This window comes from Xiphias gladius, chromosome 10 (assembly GCF_016859285.1).
Source record: "Xiphias gladius isolate SHS-SW01 ecotype Sanya breed wild chromosome 10, ASM1685928v1, whole genome shotgun sequence".
Lineage (NCBI taxonomy): Eukaryota > Metazoa > Chordata > Actinopteri > Istiophoriformes > Xiphiidae > Xiphias > Xiphias gladius.
Window position 1 is genome coordinate 6,630,800 of NC_053409.1, and position 20,292 is coordinate 6,651,091.

Genomic DNA, 20,292 nt, shown 5'->3' on the forward strand with positions numbered 1-20,292 from the left:
CGTATGTTTATTGTTGAAATATTTCTATATTGCTACCTCAGCAGTTTTTCTCCAGGTCCCAAAAGAATTATTTATGAAAGCGCTGGCTTCCCTCTGTCCCCTCTAAATTCAGTGCAGTCAATCTCAAACTAACCCATGACAGGAAAATCACTTGTAATCTATTATAGAAAAGATTAAATACTAGCCTGCGGTTGCAAGTACCCATTGCAGGTTGGCAGAGTTTCTACATTGCCATGCCATCCCAGTTCTTTCGGAGGTGCAGAAAGCCTTGAAATGTTCTCAAACAGCAAGGGCACGTATTACTGAAACAAAGGAGGCTTACTGTTTAAGCACAAAAACGGTGTTCCCGAGGTTGTGAAACTGTAAATAGTGCGAAGGATTATCATGACAACTCTGTGTCATTCTTGTGTAACAATATACAGTATATCTAAATTCAGTGACGTTTACAAGCAAACAAATAGATGCCACGGGAAAATGGCAGAGATTGCATGATTGCACCCACACACCATCACTTGCTGGTGAAGGTTAATATTTTATCCTCCAGTTTGCTGATTCAATCGGAATAGTTCTCAACACAATTGAAGATTTTATTGTCCAAAGATAGAAAGTTTTCTAGCCTCTGATTGAAATCGCTCTTTAAATTGTCCTTCAGTCATATTGCATAAACTGTGCTCATCACCCAGAACACTTGTTGTCAGGTTGGCAAGTACTTTTTTTCTGGTTGTGGACAAGCAAAGGCCAAGAAGAATGATGCAGGATGTCTGCTATTTTTGCTAGCCCTGTGGCTCTAAAGTCTAAACTTTGTGAAATGAGTCTATACCTTAGTGACAAGTTGTGTGAGGAAAAAAAAAACAAGACTTACAGGAGCAGAGATTTTGTACCTGTGGTGTTGCATCAGATTGGACCGAAACAGGAGCATTTCATAGAAGGATGAAAATCTTTCTTTGGGATCCCTGACTAATTTTCCAACAGTGGCTTTGAATATCAAACATTATAGTGCATTCCATAGTAACAGACAATACAGAGACCACTTACTTTGATAGGGGATGGTGGATAAGGTATAAGGGGCAGTGTGGGCTGAGAGTCTCTAAATGAGGGGAGAAGCAGCGGGGTAAAGTCTTCCTGTTGCAAGAATATACAGTCTGCAGTTCACATGTGAAACGATCCTGTTGGCCGCACCATCAAGTCTGTAGAATTTCAGTCCATTAGAGTATCTGTCACACAGACAAAAGGAGTCCTGTCTGCTCTACTATGATACACATCAATATGTTTGGTTGGACTCTCATCAGTTGTTGAAGGCGATTTGTGGTGCTGGTAGACTGGAGGATGGGTGAGAACAAGAACAAAGTGTGTGTGTGTGTGTGTGTGTGCGTGCGTGCGTGCGTGCGTGCGTGTGTGTGTGTGTGCGCGCGCACGTGTGCAGTGGTGTAGTTGGGAGGGGTGGGATTTGGAGGTGGGGGTGGACAAGTGAGTGTCATTGATGGCACTGCGTCCCTCAGAGCATCCATCTGTGAAACAGAGTGGGAGGAGAATTAGACTGAGTCAGCAGGTGAGCAAATACCCCCCACCAAAGCTGTTTTGGGTAAAATCAATGCATGAATTCAAGCAGGCAGCCCCATCTTTAAATTTAAGCTAAGCGGGAAATAGGAGGATGCACAGTTCAGAGCAACAAGGTTCACACAAGAACCACAAAAAGCAGATTTTCAACAGTGCTTCCTAATGTGGGACTTGGTACACGCAATCAGTATCAGCTTGAAGACACTTTTGGGTAAATAAAGAATAAAATATTCAGCATCTTCTTCTCTGGTGGCATAAATTTTACATCATGTTTTAGATATTTCATAATGAATGCCTTGTGATATTGAAGACAAGTTGCAGAGCAATACAGCAAATAGAGAAAACAGATTTTGCTTTTTCCCATTTCAGTAATCAAAAATTCTTTATCTAAAGGTTATGGTACGTTTTCTCCATCACTTCCGCGATTCATTTCAGCTGCTGCTGTGCTTTTAGCAGTACCTTTTCCATCTTGTGACATAATTAATTCCTCTAATTCAGAGCACTCACCTCATGTTACCACAATTTGAATTGCTCCTCAGTTGCTCTTGGATACAATTTTATTTAATTCACAACTCAAGAAGTGCATCATTAAATTTGTTATTAATGTTTTGAATATATCCTTTGACATAAAAGACTTCCCATTTCCATTCTGAAGCTCACAGAGGTAATCTGACATTCAAAGTCAAGCGACAAGTACTCTTCCTGTAAAATGAAAATATATACTGCATGTAATGTTTGGTTAATTAATGTATCGGATAAACACATGCTCCAGCAAGAAATTCTTTTTAAAAAATTACAACAAAACAGACTATATATGCATAATATCTAGTATGTTGCCATTTATATATATTTTTTTAATCTCATATTGAGTCTTACATTTTTTTTTTAATATAGTGACATTTATTTGTGCTCACTAAGTGCTTGGGTAAGACACCTAGGGAAATCCTAGAAATTCCCTGCGTCATCTAGATGTATTTACCCCACCTTTTTAGGTGGGCTGTTTCATTTCATCTTTTCACAAATGGGCTTCATATCATGTTCCCTCCTGGTTCAATAGCCCTTTAAGAGGCTTTTCAGTGTCAGTCCCTGCGAGTGCCCCTGCAGGTGACATTCAAATACATCACCTGTACACCTGTCACAGTGGAGTTAAAGCTTGGGAACATGCACTCAAACTTATTAATTTTGGAGAATAATTCAGCAAATACTTATTTGACCTGTACAAAACTGTCTGTATGAGGGTATACTGTGTCTGCCCTTGAATTAAGCATCTTGTTGTGAAATTCTGATGAAGTGATCAGCCTTATTTTGCTGTTCCAAAATGATCATGATACCCTGGACAAAACATAAAATAACCCTGTTGCCAGAATTTTCCATATTTGGAGATGATATGTATGAATTGTAAACAACTCTATGAAGAGCATTTTGGATGTGAAGGAGATCATTTTAAATAGTTCAAAGATACACCCTAGGGAGTGAGAGAAATTTGAAACATCAAAACCTGCTAATTATTTGATGGGTAACTTACTGTGAACTACAAAACGTCATTAATTAAATCTGTATGACTTTATGCTTATACAGAATGTGCAAATACAAAGTGCGCACAATTGCATGAAAGTTGGGGAGCAAACTGGGGTTAACCCACCTCATTTGTTTTGATTGCGGATTCGCAGACACCTCCTCTTCAGCGGCGGCTCCAGCTCAGGGCTCCCGGCTGCTGATAAAGGGGTACTGATGGAACAGGACAGGATGGCTGTCTTGTCAGCACCAGGCTTTGGCACAGGCTGGATGACCACACAGCCTCCGGTAGACAGCAGCGGCAGGGCATAGGCATGCTCGCCCTCTTCTAAGTTGGAGTCAGGGTCTGGCTTACCCTCTACTGTGTTTGCCATCTCGTCTTGTACCGAGCCCCGCTTCCCTGGCTCCCAATCTCCAGCTGAGCAATTGTTCTCTTTGAGTGCCTCATGCTCCAGCTCTCCGTTGGCTGGCTGCTCCTCTGCCTCTCCTTCTCCTGCAACCCCGTCTGCTTTTCGGTCAGGGCAAGACTCAAAGGGAGGAGTGAGAAGCGAATGCCATCCTGTACCATTGACTATGACATTACATGGGGCACCAGGCTTAGTCTGGAGTTGGGGTAGGGGTTGGGGCTGGGTCCGTGCTGTGCTGGGTAAGGGTGGTGGGGTAAGGTTGGAGATAGAGGGGATTAGCTGGCTCACTGGAGGATCAGCATTACAAGAAGGGCTGTTGTTGCTGGAGGGTAGGCCTGATGATTCCAGTGTATTTGGGTGTGTGGCGCTCTCCAGCTGCGGAGCACTGAAGAAGCCCTGGGAAAGGACTCCCCCCCCCCCATCACGACTGCCCTTTCCTTCCCTCCCCAGCCCAGCAGCTGGTGGAGATCTTGATTCAGCCTCTGTCTCTACTTTGACCTGGACCCCAGGTAGCATCCTCTGAATTACCTGCTGTTGGCATGACCACTGGCCCACAGTTAGATCAATCACACCGTCCATAAGTCTTGGGCTGCTGGTTAGACACAAGTTGGTCGAATTTTCCTCTGCCTTCACAGCCAAGTCCACCAACACTGCCCTGCTTCTCTCTGAGCGTACAGGAGAGAAACGCTCTGCACCAGCTGGTTCTAATTTCTGCTCTCCTCTGTCACCTCCAGAGAAGCCTGGAGAGTGGGGCCGAGAAACTGAGGCTTCTGACGACTCTGGAGCACTGCGGACAGAGCCATTGCTCTCCAGCTGCTCGCTGGAAGTTTTGGGGTTCATAGGAATTGGGATTGGAATAGGGATTGGGACTGGGAGGGGTACAATGACAGGGTAAGGGACTAAGAGAGTTGGTGGGGGTACCAATGGGGCCAAGGTAGGCATGCCAAAGTTCATCATTGGGGGCAGGGGGATGGGTCCATTGGGCATCATGTTGACCGGGGGGAAAGGGGGCAGGCCTGGCATGGGGAGACCAGGGTGGGGGGGGATCATCCCAGGGTTGGGATTGGATGAGGGGTGGACATGCGGAGACAGCAGGGGCCTGTGCATGGGACTTGATGCTGGACCAAGGGTCCTTGGGGGAGGTGGTGGACCAATACCAGGGATGATAGGGTTTGAAAGTGGGCTGTTGGGCCCTGCTGGGTGGGCAGAGGGGCGAAGAAACGGTGGACGGATCTGCTGCATCATTTGATGCTCCATGAACAGAGGCAGGGGCATAGGCCCCCGCGGTGTCATTACCATGGGAGGACTACCAGAGGGAACTCCAACTGGTGGGTGCAAAGTGGGAACAGGTGGAGGGGGAAGTGTGGGGCTCTCATGGGGTCTGGGTGTAGGGATCTTCGCTGAGGAGGAGGAGGACGGGGAGCAGATGGCAGCAGTGTCTGAGGGTGAGGTGGCAGAAGAAGTGGAAGGGGCCAAAGCAGAAGTGGTGGAAGGCCCCCCTGGTGAGGGAGCTTTCCGACGTAGGTCCGTTAATGGTGTTCCCCAGGATTCAGGAGTGAGCAGCTGTACCCCTCCACTGCATTCCGGCTTACCCTCCCCACCAGGCCCGTGTCCTGGGTTACACAGTGCTCCAGGCAGCGCGGCCTGTGTCTCCTTGTAGAAAATGTCCATCTTATATTGGTTCAGGCATTTGGCACTGCAGAACTGCAGCCTCCGCTCACCAGCACCAAAGTCCAGGTACTCCTTAGTGTGGCGAATATGTTTGCACCAGTCACACACCTGCATAAAAAACACAAACAATACCCACACTGTATCAGCACCTGACACCCTGCATACAAAAGACTTCTAATTTGTTCTGGACGAAATAAAACACAATCTCCTTTGAAGTACCCTGGTACAGCAGAAGCTCAGCCTCCATACCATCTGGAGATAAACACTTTTTAAAAAGATTATTTTAAGGAAACTAGTGCTGTTTCTAAATACTTTTACAGTTTCGTCAAGAGCAAACACTAAACTTTGAAGTCTGTATAAATTCACATCCCTGTATGTATTCAATTTATGTAATGTATTGTGTGTTTGTGCATGCATCCACAGTAATGCGTTTTCTCTGCCGAGTGGTAAATGTGCACATGATGGCATTTTGCTGCCAAGTGCTATTGAAGTGATTTTGTCTTTAACTCTCTGTCCTCACAAGGAATGCCCATTTACACCTTCTGCTGGCAATAAAGACACTCTCAGTCTCATTTAACCACAGATCCCTAGGAGACCAATGCCTGAAGCATAACAAGACAAAAAGATGATTTCCCTCAAATGGCCTTCCACACTTGGTATTGAAGTGTGTGCCAACTAGTAGACAGACATTACAGTTAAGTCAGTTTAAATGCTAGAGAGATATAGTATAACGTTTATCCTAAATGACTGATCAATACTGAATCACATAGAGGACTACAGCTGCAAGTTTCAGCCTTTAAGCATTTTGCACTTCAGGCCACACCCCAAATCAGTAACGATCTGAGGAGGCATTCTAACCGGTTTGATGATTTACTTTAAATCTCTCCAGAGGCATCGGTTTATTGTTTCAATAATTCATTGCAGAACTTTCTAATTTCTCTGACATTTACAACAGAACCATACAGAGTTATGTTTGTTAAAAACTGGCAAGGTATTTACCATGTTGTTGTTTCTAATTTGGTTGAACATTCATGATGTGACTAGTTTTGTTGGCCCTGCAGTGTTGATTATAACTGAAAATGTTTCAGTGATTTAAAGCATTCATGATAAGTGTGAGGTTTTGGTGTCAATCAATTAAATCAGAGAGCATCTTTTCAGAATTTTTAAAAAAAAAAGGATCTGTCTCAGCTCCATTGGGACACTATACATGTGTTACTTTCTCAACACAAAATGACAAGTATTGCCATATATGCGTGTTATGCAGGAAAGTAACACAAATGTGCACGCTCTCAAAGAGAGTACGCTACAAAAATACTAAATTATGTTGAAAGGAACAGTTTTTAAAGAAAAGAGTTGCCATTTTAGATCACCGTTCAACAACGTTGGAAGGGGAAATCCATTTATCCACTTATGGTAGGCTCAAAAGACCAGAATGCAATGCATCCATGGCTTCCATCTTTTTTTAAAATACGACCGCCTTGGGAGCTTTCTGTGATTTCAACAACTTGGCAAGCAACACAGCGTTGGTTTTTTTTCCATTAACTTTTTCAACTGTAAAAACTACACTGCTACTCCGCACTTCATGTAAAGTGTACATGTACGTAGAGACTGAGTCAGAGAAGTGTATTACATGGCAAAGTGCTTGCAAGATTGTGCCTTGACAACATATAACTATAAAGTTTGGACAGGATTACATGCACCTAACAATATAATGTAATGCAATACAACACCACCACAAATCCTTCAAACCTAACTTATGCGTTCGGTGAATATACAAATTTCATCCCTGACAATGGCATGAGTAGATTATGAACACATTAACTTTCTCTGTTCACTTCTATTCCTTACGTTCACTGAAATCCAATCATAAAACAATAAAACTCTTTGTTTTGTCTTTGTTCTTGTTTGGATATTTTGGTGGTTCAAGACATTAACATATGTCAGTTCTTTTTGGAACTGATCCACAACAATTATTCACCTTTGTGTATTACCGTACCTATTAGAATTACAAGACCAGTATCCGATCAACTTTTTAAGAGTCGCATTGGAATTTCTAAAGCATGGTTACTGCCAAAAATTCCCCTTATAATGAGATAATAAAATATTGCCAGTTTAGTTTCAAACTAAATTTCTCCTTAAATGCTGAGCAAGCCAGAACTGGATCCAAACACGAGGAGGTTCAAATGAAAAGTTGTCTTTCTTAATCACTGCAGTGGCAAAGATCCCAAAACCCGTTGCTGCACTGTTTCATCCCTGTTACACACCATTTCAACACAAAAGCGCAAATTTTTCTGTGGGAAGAAAATGAATGTGACCCTGGTAGAGTAGATATCAGTGGGCGAGCCCTGAACACGGCGTTACTCGTCAGGCCACACACAGCTCACTCTGTCAGCCCCGGGAGGAGTGGCAGGTCCTCGCTGGAGATAATTAAGGCATTAATCAGCTGTCAAACCCTTCAACGACATCCATCCATCACGCAGACCCTTAAGCCCCCCCTGCTGAATGTTAATAAGTTGAAGGATGCAACCGGAAGGTGGATAAACTCTTCTTTCTGCTCTGCATAGCAACGTTGGTGTATTTGGCAGGATACTGTCTAGCAGTTGAAAGACAGCAGACTCACATGGGCTGTTTGAACATATGCACCGTAGCACTGGCCCGGATTTCCAAAGAATACATAACATGCTGTCCTGCAGCTGCTATGCTTCACGTAAAACATCAGGTTTTTTGCATAGATTATGTGTTTTATATCAGATTGTCCTGTACAATGTGGATTGAGCAGAGCCATTTTTCATAAGGAAAACAGTTTTTAAAGATGTATAATAGTTCTGCATTTTTGATAAGTTCAGTCATTGTTCAGTCATTGACAAATTCAGTTGTTATGCAGTGTCACTCAGGCGGGATAACTTGCAAGAATGCAATTCAAGAGGAATTTCTGAAACTAACAAATGAATAGAGCTTGAGACAAGCACCTGGATATGAGAAATTGCAGCTAAAACAGATCAGAGACTTTACTACATAGCAACTGCTCAGCTTACACACTACGTTGGAGGTGCTCAGATGTCAGTCCCTTGAATTCTACACGTTTTAACAGCCCATATAGTCCTAGCTAATTCAATGAGCCATGACTGACTAAAAGTCAAAAATGTGCTCTCGCAAGTTGAGTTTGATAATGGTAGGCCCTGGATATTTTAAATAATAAATGTACTGAAATTTTCCTCGACTCAGAAAGACAGATGGAGAGCACTTAACGACTTTCTGCACTGTGAGTGAAATTTCACTGCGCATTACGCTAATGGAGTTGTGCTTTCTCTCTCCCGCTCTCTCTCCACTCCTGCACACAGATGTTTGCAGTTGAATGTAATTATGGTCATTTATTTCCATCGTGGCCAATGAACCAGCATTGGCGGTGCAGTTTAACCATTTGCATTACAACAATTATCATGCTTCCAAACAAGCGCAATCACCTCTGCAGTCATTGTTTTCTTCCTACTCTCACCCTCTGACTCTGCCGAGAAGCCAGTGAAATTTAAGAATCCCAAGATCAAGCACAAGCTAGTTTTAGTGTGTAATTAATTTAAGTTAACAAGTTAAGTGAGGTGATTCTTGAAATGGTGATCGAAGACCGTTCTCAGGGATTAAATGATTGGATGAAAGTATTTAATTGCTGCAGTCACAGAGAAGAAAGAGGTTTCAGAAGACATATAGGTTGTGGATCAACAGGTTGCAGAGGAGGAAGGAAAAGTTTCAGGCAGTGTAGAATAGGAAGAGGTTGCAAATGTTAAAGAGACTGCAGAGGATGTGGAGGATTTAGATAATGAAGAGGAAGAAGAGGAAGGGGTTGTTTAGGGTTAAGAGGCTGAAGAGTTTCAGACGGTGCAGAGATTGTGAGGTTTCATAAGAGGCTGCAGTGCCTGAAGTGGTTTTATATGTAGCATGAAGAGGTTTCTGAGAATAAAGAGGTTTAAGCAGGATAAGTGCATAAAGGGACAGGCTTGTATATCCTCCTGTTAAGGTCGATATGTGATTCTTTTGACACATCTTAGGTTGCTGGCATATCACATAGAGCAAGACATAAGGATTAAAACCATGAAAATGAACCAGGCGCTTGAAGCGAGTCAGTCGGTTTTTGGTCAGGTTTTCTCACACTCCAAACAATCTGCAGCAAAGTATCCAATCTTAAGAATTCAAGTCCATCAGTGATGTGAAGAGGCAAACAGAAACACTGTGTTGCACTGTGAGGGTCCAGTCCAGGACTGGATTCAGTCCAGAACCTAGATTATGTAGCAAGAGACTGTCATCTGTCAAAGCACCTGGTCCATTGGAAAAAGAAAAAATTCCACTAAAGTTTACACAAGAAAATTTTAACTTTGGCAAGGCTTAACAGACCCTCTGCAATATGTGGACTTAATACTATGATTAGCCAAACTATCAGTTTACAGTGGCCTCATTTATTGTAATATCTGTTGCAATGTTTATAATTACCTGGCTTACAAAAGGGGAAACATGTCAGGCTTATATCCTTTCCAGTGATTTATACTTCTTTAAAACCTGCATGGAGCATGAAAAGTGAAAAAAAAACTACTGATAAAATCCAGAGATGACCAGATCCACACTCCCTAAGGCTGCTCTTATCACAGCCAACCATCACCATCGGTCATTATGGATGTGACATACAAAGGCCATTCTCACTTGGCTAGGTGAAACTCAATTGCACTATATTTCACAGCACACATTCACGCACACATAGTGAGTAAAATAACTCCAGCTGTAAGAATGATGAGAAAGACCTTGAATGTCACGGCAGCAGACTGGACCTCTCGGAGACAAAATATCTCTGTTGGCATGGTGCGGTCTACAACATCTTTGCGTAAAGCAAAAGTCTGACATTTTGGGAAATACGGTTATTCACTTTCTTGCCGAGAGGCAAGACATGAGATCAATACCGCTCTCATGTCTGAATGCTAATTATGAAGCTACAGCCTGCAGCTGATTAGCTTATCTTAGGATAAAGACTGGAAACAGCTAGCCTGTCCAATCATAATTAAATCCACCTACGAGCGGATAAAGACCTTATATCTTATTTGTTTAATCCGTTCAAAAATAAAAGCAAAAACAACATGTTGTGGTTTTAGGGGGATTTTGTGCTGGACTGTTTAGGTATTTGCATGGATTGAACAAACAAGGCCTTGGTAAGCAGACTTTCGGATATTCAGATAGAGCCAGGCTAGCTGTTTCCCCCTGTTTTCACTTTGAATGCTAAGCTAACCAGCTGCTCGATGTAGCTTCGTATTAGCTTACAGATATGTAAGGGGTATTGATCTCTCTCTGATGTTCCACAAGAAGGCAAATAAGTTCCCAAAATGTGAAACTATGGCTTTAAAGGAAAATTTTGGTGTATTACTGCCTGGGTCCGTAGTTTTCTGTAGTTTTCCCCACATGTGATAACACTGTACCCACCGAAGTACTTGCTGTGATCTGGAAACGCAGAAATGTGACTAAAAGGAAGTCCAATGGACACAAGCAGTCAGACAATCAGACATGTTGTGAGCAACAGTACTTAAGCGGCTATCTAAACCAATTCATTTAGAGGTAAAACTGAATGTGAGGGCACCAGAAGTGTCCCTAATAAATGGTAATGTGCCCTCACAACTATGGCAAGTATGGCAGGTCAAAGGTCCAGGAAGTCTGTCTGTAATCTGTGATTGAAACATACAGTTTTTCTTACAGTTTAATATTGTTTTTCTTTTGTTTTTTGTTTTTTAATCAAAGAAGGCTTAACTAACCCAGAGTTTGTTTAAAACCTGCATGGTTGACTGCTTCTGTTCCTTGGCCCATCTGAGTTCTTGTTATTGATGTTGCTACAATCCAAGATCTCATCACTTAACTTGTGTACAGTGTTATTATTGAACATATGCCATAAATGCTATAGAAATGATGGTTAAAACTACTTTCACAAAATCATGAATGATCTATGTAAAAAACATATACCACAATGCTTTATATATCAAAAATAAAAAAGTAAATCCGCACATTTCTGAGTTTCATCATATATGTGTTAACATTGCAACAATATTATACCCACTTTAAATCTGGATGGGTTTACATTTGTCTGATCATTTCTACAAATCCCCCAAAACAAGCCGCTGAATATGATGCACAATGAAAATGAGCAAAGCAAATGATTATGCATGCAAAAAGTTATGAAAAGCTTAAACTTAAATGTATACAGACTTTGTGTAAAACAGGAGTGCCTCTTATGTACTCTATCATTTTTTGGGCTGATCTGATTCTTGACCTAATGTTTGAGGTCTATTTTTACATTAATGCCCAACTATGAACCAGTCCAGTGACATCTCAGGAAAAAATGACTAGAAAATTATACACTTTTAACAAATAAGAACATAAAAACATAGTTGTGCAGTAGCCATCAAGCTTAAATTCTATCTGGTGTTAAATGGTTATGGTCCTTACAAGCACATCGCTGTTTGTCTTGAAGACAAGCCTGGGCGTGTCCTGAGTAAAGCTGTTCTGGGGTAATTTCCCACCGAGGCCATCGTCGTCTCTCGCCTGGGGGGGAGAAATAATGGCTTCTTTTTACGAATGGACAAAATAAACAGGTGAACAGAGGCAACAAGGAAATGGAAAACAACATTGAGAAAGATGAACAGAAATGGTGACTGTAAAATGGATAAACAATCATTGGTTTGTGGACAAACCAATCGACAGGATTCTCTGAAACAAAACTGCTTTTGTGAGTATTTATGCATGCAAGTGCATGATTGAGGAGTCTGCAAGACATTTAGATCAGAAAGTGCTGCTGACCACCACAGCCATGTGTGTTCATTCAAATAATCATTTATTTAAGCTAAAAAGGAAAAATTAAACACGTTTAAAATATAAATTAAATTAGGTTATATCAGTGTACACTAAGATGAGGATGTCAAAACATATAGAATGCTCTGAAGTCTGTATAAGATATCTTTTATATAGATATTTGCAGTGGTACTACCAAGTGTAGTGCACAAAGCTAGAGCTGATAGTAAGAGTGATATCCAGCAACTTTACATACAAAGGCCCTGCACAAACACACCAGTGTTTTCCTTTATTCTTGTTGACAAGACTACTGCTCAGGATGAACATAGAGGGAGCGTTGCTGAGAATTCCACCAAACTCAATTTTAACTTGTCATTGTGGGAAAAGCTCCACTGTATTGAATTATATTTATATTTACACCTGTGCTTTACCTACTGTCATATTTCAAAATGTCTTTCAGGGAAAAGACCAAAAATAGAGTAGAAAAATAGGAAAACCACACCTGGGCACCTTTACATATGAGAGTTACCCCTGTCGCTAGACTTTTTCACACTGTATAAATAGCCTAAATTAGCTATCTTTATTGTATTACATATACAGTAAGTAGCTGCTTGCTCACAACTAAAACCAGATACAAACAAATGACGTGTAGCTTCTTTTTAATGAACTAAATCGACTGAATTAAAGTCAGTGTTAGACTTTATTTTTATGTACCTACCAACCATGTTGGGAGCCATTTTGCCACTGGTTTTCTGACATCCCTGTGGTTCTTAGCTCTCAGAAGCTGCTGATATCTTCAACTCGAAATAACAACTAAGAGGCTGAAGTGAACAGTTTCTCGAACCCAACTGCTACTTTTATTACGGTCTGAACCACATGACATGAACTGAACGTAAGGTAGTCCCCAACAGGTGCGACAAAGCTAAATAAGCTAAGAGTGAGGGAGATGTCTATCAAGTGCAGTCTGTTCACACCCATGCTGTTCTGAGTAAAAGTCTAGTCAGTTAGCTAATGTTAGCAATCGATTCCTCTGTGCAGTTAAAACCAAAGGAACATATGCTTTGTTTCTGACATAGTGTTGAACAATATTACAAGAGGTTTGCATCGTGTTTTACTCACGTAATGATAATTCTACTGGATAAAGTAAAGCAAGCTTATCAGTATTTCAGACTAAACCCCAGCCTGGTGAATAAAACCTCAGCGCAAAGAACAGAATTATTACCTGGCATGGTTGAATACTTTCTTATTGGACAATGAACCCTTTTAAGAAACATTGCTGTTTCACATGGCAGACCATTACTCTACATCTAACATTTTGTATCAAAAAGAAATTGTTCATGGCGCCCTCAAACACTGTCAAGAAACTTGTAAATTAATTGCAGATTTAATAAAATAATTTCAAATTAGTTTTCTTATCTCAGATGGTTAACGTCACTTGTAGGTAGCTGTGAAATAAGCAAGCTTAAAATCATGCTGTTGATATACACCGTCTCACATAAATTTAAAATATACGCTAATTAGAGCTGGTTGACTTGGAGATGAATATAATATTGCTGTAAAAAAACATGAAATACTGTGGCTGACTGCTAACATTACCCAATACTATTCGGTAGTTTTGGGGTGAACGAGGGAATTCCTGCGCTTAGTGACCCTTGCCAAAAATGTATTCTTGTAATATGAAAAACGCTGTAGGTAAACTGAGATAAAATGATTAATTCCCCTCAAATAGTAGCTGTTGTGGGTTTAATTTCCCGTGCTGTTATATTACAATACAAAACTAGTTTAAACATTTATACCAGCTGGAAAAGGAGCCACCTTCTCCTGCGCTCTGTAAGACATTCATTATGCGCAGTGTGAAAACTAAGGCAGTCAGTGCTGTTGTGCCAGGTGTGGGCAATTTCGTTACAAAGAAGTTACTGGAGAAGCTTTGCCTGGCACAAGGCCAAATTGCTCCATTGTGTTTCATTAAATGAAATGCACTTTTATATAATATAGACCTCAGTGTGATATAATGAGTTCATATTTTACAGCCACAGGGAACTGAGCCACAGTTATCAGAAATGAAGTTTGTTTTTTTTTTACCTCAGTTATACATGTCCATCATACTGTTTGCAGTCCTCAAGCTGACATCTCATACTGAGCCTATGCCATTGACAGGTGAGCCACTGGCCAGAGCAGCTTTCTTTTTTAATATCACCTTCCCTTTAAATTGCTCGCTGCAACCTTTGATTTGTCATGGGTAATTTGGCCTCTAGCTCTGTTCAGCTCTGGATGATACCAAAGGGCAATTCTGGCATATACTTTACATTTTTTGTCCAAAGACTGATTGAGTTTGTATCCATCTGCTTCCCTCACCTCCAGGTAGGGTTTCCCATTCCAAGCATGACATAAATCAAATATTACTGTCTTGTGTCTTGTGAAGCGTACTGTTATTTGTACCAGAAAAGGATACAGTGTAACTATCTGACAGAAAACATTGTTCAGCACTGACATTTTACAATGTAACAGGGAGGATTTTTAACTTTGTCACAAAAGGTCGGAGAAAACAAAATCAGAGATTATGGAGTCGTGCTTATTTAGAAGCTGTCAGTGCGCTAAATGAACAGTGGGTGTAGTGTGCTATTTTCTTTCCCTCTCACACACACAAACACACACAAATGCCTCCCCAGTATGAGCACGAACCCGTCACATGGACACATTCAAAGACAGGTAAACACACACAAACATGAATCTGGGCAGGCATCTGAGGATGCACACACACACACACACACACACACACACACACACACACACACACACACACACACACACACACACACACACACACACACACACACACACACACACTTTCTCTGTCATGCACACACACAAAGATGCACCATTGTCCTATTATTCTGTCTCCAGTTTGTGCTCTGACCCTCTGGCCCTGCGCCAGTCTATTTGCATATTGTACTAATGAGGTGTTGGCACCGCGAACGAGGCGTGAGGCGCACAGAGGGAACCACACACAGATAATGGAGACTGCGATTAAGATAAGACTAAGATAGATAGATAGATAGATAGATAGATAGATAGATAGATAGATAGATAGATAGATAGATAGATAGATAGATAGATAGATATTAAAATCATATTCTGATATTATTTGGATTTACATTTGCAACCTCTCTTACCAGTGTATGCTTTCATGTCATAAAATGAGTTATGGCAGAAAGACTGTAAGAAAGATTTCAAAAACTGTTAAGTATTGTAGTCAAAGTCAATTATTACCATTCTGCCTTAACACACTGGGGAAATGCAGTTTCAGTGCCAGTTGTGTCACTCTGTTTAAAGTTTTTTTTTGTTTGTTTTTATTGCCGCTCCATCATGCCAGCAAACTGCAGCTGCCACCCAGCTGAAGTTCCTTACAAGAACGACAGATCAGGACATCGGCCGCCTAGCTCCCCTCTGGCAACTCAGCTGTCCTGAGGGGCCGTCACACCAGCTGCCACCGTGTTAGCTTCCATCTGGGCCCAGATACATGTCCAGGTGTGTGTGCCCGTCACCTGCCAAAAGTGCTGCATTTCCCAAAGAAAGACGCTCAGAAGGCAGGCTTTCCAAATCCAAAGACAAACACAGCTGAACACAGTGGAGCTCATCCCAAATCCTGATATGAAGGTGCAGTCCTGGCAGTAAGCATTAGACATACGAGAAAATATACTCTTCCAAAAGACAAACCTGTCTCTACTTATTCGTGTTTTGACAAGCCATCTCAAAACCAGTTCAATTCTGTTTGCACTGCTTTGAGATACTGTGAATTGGTAAATTATTCTTAGAACTTCACAAGGTTGCAAAGAGCATTCCCTTGCTCAAGGTCATCATCACAATACACCTTCAATGTGCAATATGAGGTGTGCCAGCAAATTAAAAAACGAAGAACATTCTTTACTGCACTTTTTGCCTGACTTGAAACCTACAAGTTTAAGAAATGATAGAAAGGCATGCAAGTTCATGTTTGTGGCTCCACTTTTACAATCTCAACGCCTAGTTAATCTGAGTTACTTTTGTCTTTATTTGAGCTGAATGGCTGGCAGCTATGAGATAATCACCTTCCTCTCTGTGCCCTGAAGCTGTGTCAGGCAGGCCTCAAGGCTTCCTAACCACCAGTGAGCCTGAGCTGCAATATGCAGACACATTACACACTTCATCACGCACACAAACTTTCCACAAGCAGCTACATCCATACACATACAAGGTACAGTTCCACACACACGTACACACTCAGACACCCATTTCTCTCTCTTATTCATTTTGCATGTGTGTCCTCCTTGGCAGGCAATGGAGATGCAAAGTAAATTGCAAAGTGTTCAAGAGCAGGGAGGCAACGATGGTGCTGTGTGTAAGGGAGCAGACATTTCTGTGTGTGTGTGTGTGTGTGTGTGTGTGTGTGTGTGTGTGTGTGTGTGTGTGTGTGTGTGTGTGTGTGTGTGTGTTTGAGGTGATGTGACATTTCTGGGCTGACACGAAGCGGCACTCTGCCCCCATACGCCTGGAGGGAGCTCCCGGGGAAAGACACTGATGGAGGTCTGGGGTCTCAAGGGGGAAATTTCATGGTGTGAACAAAAAGCCCTGTGCTGTGGCAGAAATGACCTGTAAAAAACAAGCTAGAGTCTCCTTGTATACCCACTTTATGCTTTTTTGAATCTTGTCAAAGCAAAAGACATGGTTCGTAAAGATATAAAGTATAAGTATAAAGATATATAAAGATATTTATAGTGTGTATAAATATGTTTTTAATTTTGCAGGAACAAATATCATGAATCCCCTTATATATGCCACATGATCAACCAAGGTTAACTTCTTTTTATCAGGTTTTTGAATTAGTTCTCCTCCAGCTGCTTTTCAACCACAACATACCAGTCTCAAAGTCAACACCAGCCAATCTGCAGAGAAAAGCAGATTGTTGGAGCTATTGCAACAGCAACAACCAAAATTTCATCACAGTTGATGTCGCAGCAATGCATTTGTTACACACCGCATGCAGCATTTAAAATCCAACCCTAACTCATATATGGGCGATATGTAAGAAAAATATGTGTGAGAAAGCAAAGCATCCTCTAAAACGCTCCTTTTGGCTGCCATGCTTCGCACTCTCAGAGGGTTATTCATCACTACTAATTTCCTAGCTTAATCTTGGCACTGTGTCCAATGAGCAAGCATGTTTATCGGTGTATACGTGGGTGTAAGATAGAGGGAAAAACCATACGGCTTCATGTAGAAGTGTGACAGTTGAACAGCTTTTACCTACAGTTGAAAACAAATCTCCACCCTGAATTTGAATTTCATGCCTTTAATCCCTCAGAATGTCCAAGCTGCTGTACATGTAAATTCTCAGTAAACTTTTCCCTCAGTTGGTATCTTTCCACTCAAAGTGGCTTTTGCAGCACACACCATGCATGCCAGCAAAATGCAGACACTGTGGGAGGGTGGGGGGTCAAGTTGTGTCTCTGAGTCAAAAGTGGACAGTCAAAGAGAAAATGAAAGTGAGCAGGTAGCGTGAGGGGACGGAATAATTAGTTGTGGTGGGGAAGCAGCAGCTTCCATACAAACTAATTCAGCAGTTTAAGGCATACAGTAAACAGGCAAATAGGTGATTAGCCTGAGTTAAACTGTCCATCATCTTTCGCCACACACAAACACTACATAATGTGGAGTTCTGCAGAGATGTGAGAAAGTAGCAGCCATAGTCACCCTAGGAGGGGATTGGGTTTCATGGTCGAGGCAGCTGAAGATATTCCGTGCAACATAATGCCAGAGCCGTTGCACGTCCCCTACATCCCCCCTCCTCCCCCATGTCTCCTCTCCCCTACCCAAAGTACACTCAGACATGAGATACTTTTTTTTCAGCCGTGACAATATTTTTTTCTTCTGCTGGAAAAAAAGGAAGCCTGCAGGCCGTGTTGTTGTGGCCAACCTTGTGGGTGCATGAGAAAAGAAACGTGGGTATCGCTTACACAAATGGCCTGCATGCATGTGCGAGAGCCAGACAAAATATAGAACCTGAGCTGCTGTGGCAGAGCAGGCCTTTCCTGTGTTTGTGATGTTTGAACGTGTGCATTCTGCTGATGGATGGTAGAGAGCCAACATGGCTGACTGGTTTGTAACAGGAATGTATGTACAGTATGTAAATGATCTTATCTCTATAAACTGTGTCTGATGTCCTTTAAATTGGAGATACAAAACATGACATTGGTTTACTGTATTTTTACATTTCTACTCTGCTGATGCATAGATCCAGTAACATGATTATTTATGTAGCTCAAATCTTAAAGCTGCCATGTGACAAACTTGAACGTTTATTAATATCAATAAACTATGTCAATGTTTAGAATTTATTAGAATTAGAATAAACAAAAAAGATCACCACAGAGAAGACTGGCAGTATCTGCTTAACCCTCTCTTTTACAGTTTTTAGTCATTTGATCGATTTTCTGAGAAATCTGCTAATTGCCAAATTTTGGTAATTGCACTTACTAACTGCCTTACCAACTTGTGTATCTCAACAGAACTGAATAGACATAATTTAGCTCTGTGGGCCTTTTCACAAAAAAAGAACATTGCAAACAAATGATAGATTTAACTGTTTATAAATAATGTTAGCTTCTTAGCTGGAACATTAAATCATATAAACTATCCAAGGCTTGCAAAGTTTATTTGTCCATTGATAGGCTAAAGATATGAAGTCAAAGCTAAGATTTGCATTATACCGTAAGTAGCTAATGAGCTAACAAGTATCTAGTGAGCTAGTAAGTGGCTAATTTTCTTCTAATACTTTTAAGAGTTGTTGGGTTTTCCTGCTGGGTAATCATCTAAAACTTCCAAAACATTGTTCTTGAAATTAAGAGAGATGGTCTGTCTACTGTTTTTCTAGCTATGCTAAAGATAAGCGTTAACTGTATCACCTAAATTTGTAAATCACGTAACATTACTTGGCCTTCAAATCTCGCCTGTCTCATGCAATTATGTAAACATGAGTGTAATGTCTCAAAAATAAGGAATGTATGATGAGAAATAGGAACTACTGTAGTTATGACACTAAAGTAGCACGGTGAAAAGAAAAGTGTGCTTTTGCACATACACATTGGGAGAAGGGTTTTGCATTTGCCTTAAAATCTAAGGTCCTCGATTCAATCCCCAGTTCATGCAAACAGTTTATTACTTTACAGCTCAGAATTATGGAAGACTAATTCTGACACAAAAAATCCCCACTCTATCTATTTTTCATAATGGATTTTTTTCATAATTATGTCAATTTTGCTCATAATTATTCCTTTGTATTTATGAGATAAAATGTCATAATTTTAAAAAAAAAAAGAAAAAAAACTTGAGCAAAAGCTACAATAGAGGGTTTTTAAGGGGTTTTAAAGTGGACAACATGCTTTGTTAGGCAAAACATGAAGTGGAGCACTTAATTAAATATTATTGCATCAAGCAATGGAATTCTTGAACAAAGTGGCTTTGATGTGGCAGGCTGATTGCTCATTTTCAGTTGTTGCATTAATGAATAATATTCAGTTAAACAATAAAAATGTGCATTATTAAGATATTTTGCAGTTGGTTTATAAATTTTATTCAAATTTTGTAAAGGGTTATGTTGTAGCACTAGCAAAAAGACTGACTGGCAAGCTATGTGTCAGAGCTCATAAAGTTAAAGATTTTTTTTTTGACTGATATGATCTCCCCTTTCACTTTAAAATTCAGAATTTTCTACAACTATAACTTGTGTGAAGAGCTGTCACTGCAGTGAGAGGATATGCTTTGAAATTTCTGTCAAAAGCCCCAGGCAGATTAATGCTGAGAACACAGAGAATTTGAAAGAGGATTTTGGTATTTTTGTATTTTTTCACACACTTTTCTCACCACACCTCTGTGTAGGCTACCTTAAATGCCATCATAACATATTCTAGCTCCGCTATCCATAAAAATGTCATTCATAGGGTCACAACATAATGCAAAGTTAACAAGACTTTAAAGATATGTCATATCAGAACAAAACAAACTACCAATATGTTATACAGGATGTCCAGGAGACTATTCTATAAAGGTAAGAGTAAGATAAATGCATACATCTTTTAAATGACTCTTCGTGTCTTTATATATAAACTTTACACAAACTGCTTTTTATTTCTGTTTAATTGGAGACAAGGTCCACAGATTCATAGCAGGGATCTTTGTTCACATCAGCTTTACTTTAGATGTCATGTGGTACAGCCTCCCTCAATGATCTTTGATTGAAATGGAGCTGCCCTGTCAACTTTGTTGCGTGTCAAATGGCATAGACCTGCATCTG

General features: G+C 40.8%; 1 protein-coding gene across 1 annotated transcript in view; it reads right to left on the reverse strand.

Moving 5' to 3' along the window:
- Positions 1-3,200: 3,200 nt before the first annotated feature.
- sobpa (sine oculis binding protein homolog (Drosophila) a) overlaps positions 3,201-20,292 on the reverse strand; it is a 33,958-nt gene continuing 16,866 nt past the window's right edge. Inside the window, exons 5-6 of the mRNA XM_040137712.1 lie at positions 11,622-11,717; positions 3,201-5,258 (exon numbers count right to left, since the gene is read on the reverse strand). Coding sequence (XP_039993646.1) covers positions 3,201-5,258; positions 11,622-11,717 — 2,154 coding nt within the window. The remainder of the gene's footprint in view (positions 5,259-11,621; positions 11,718-20,292) is intronic.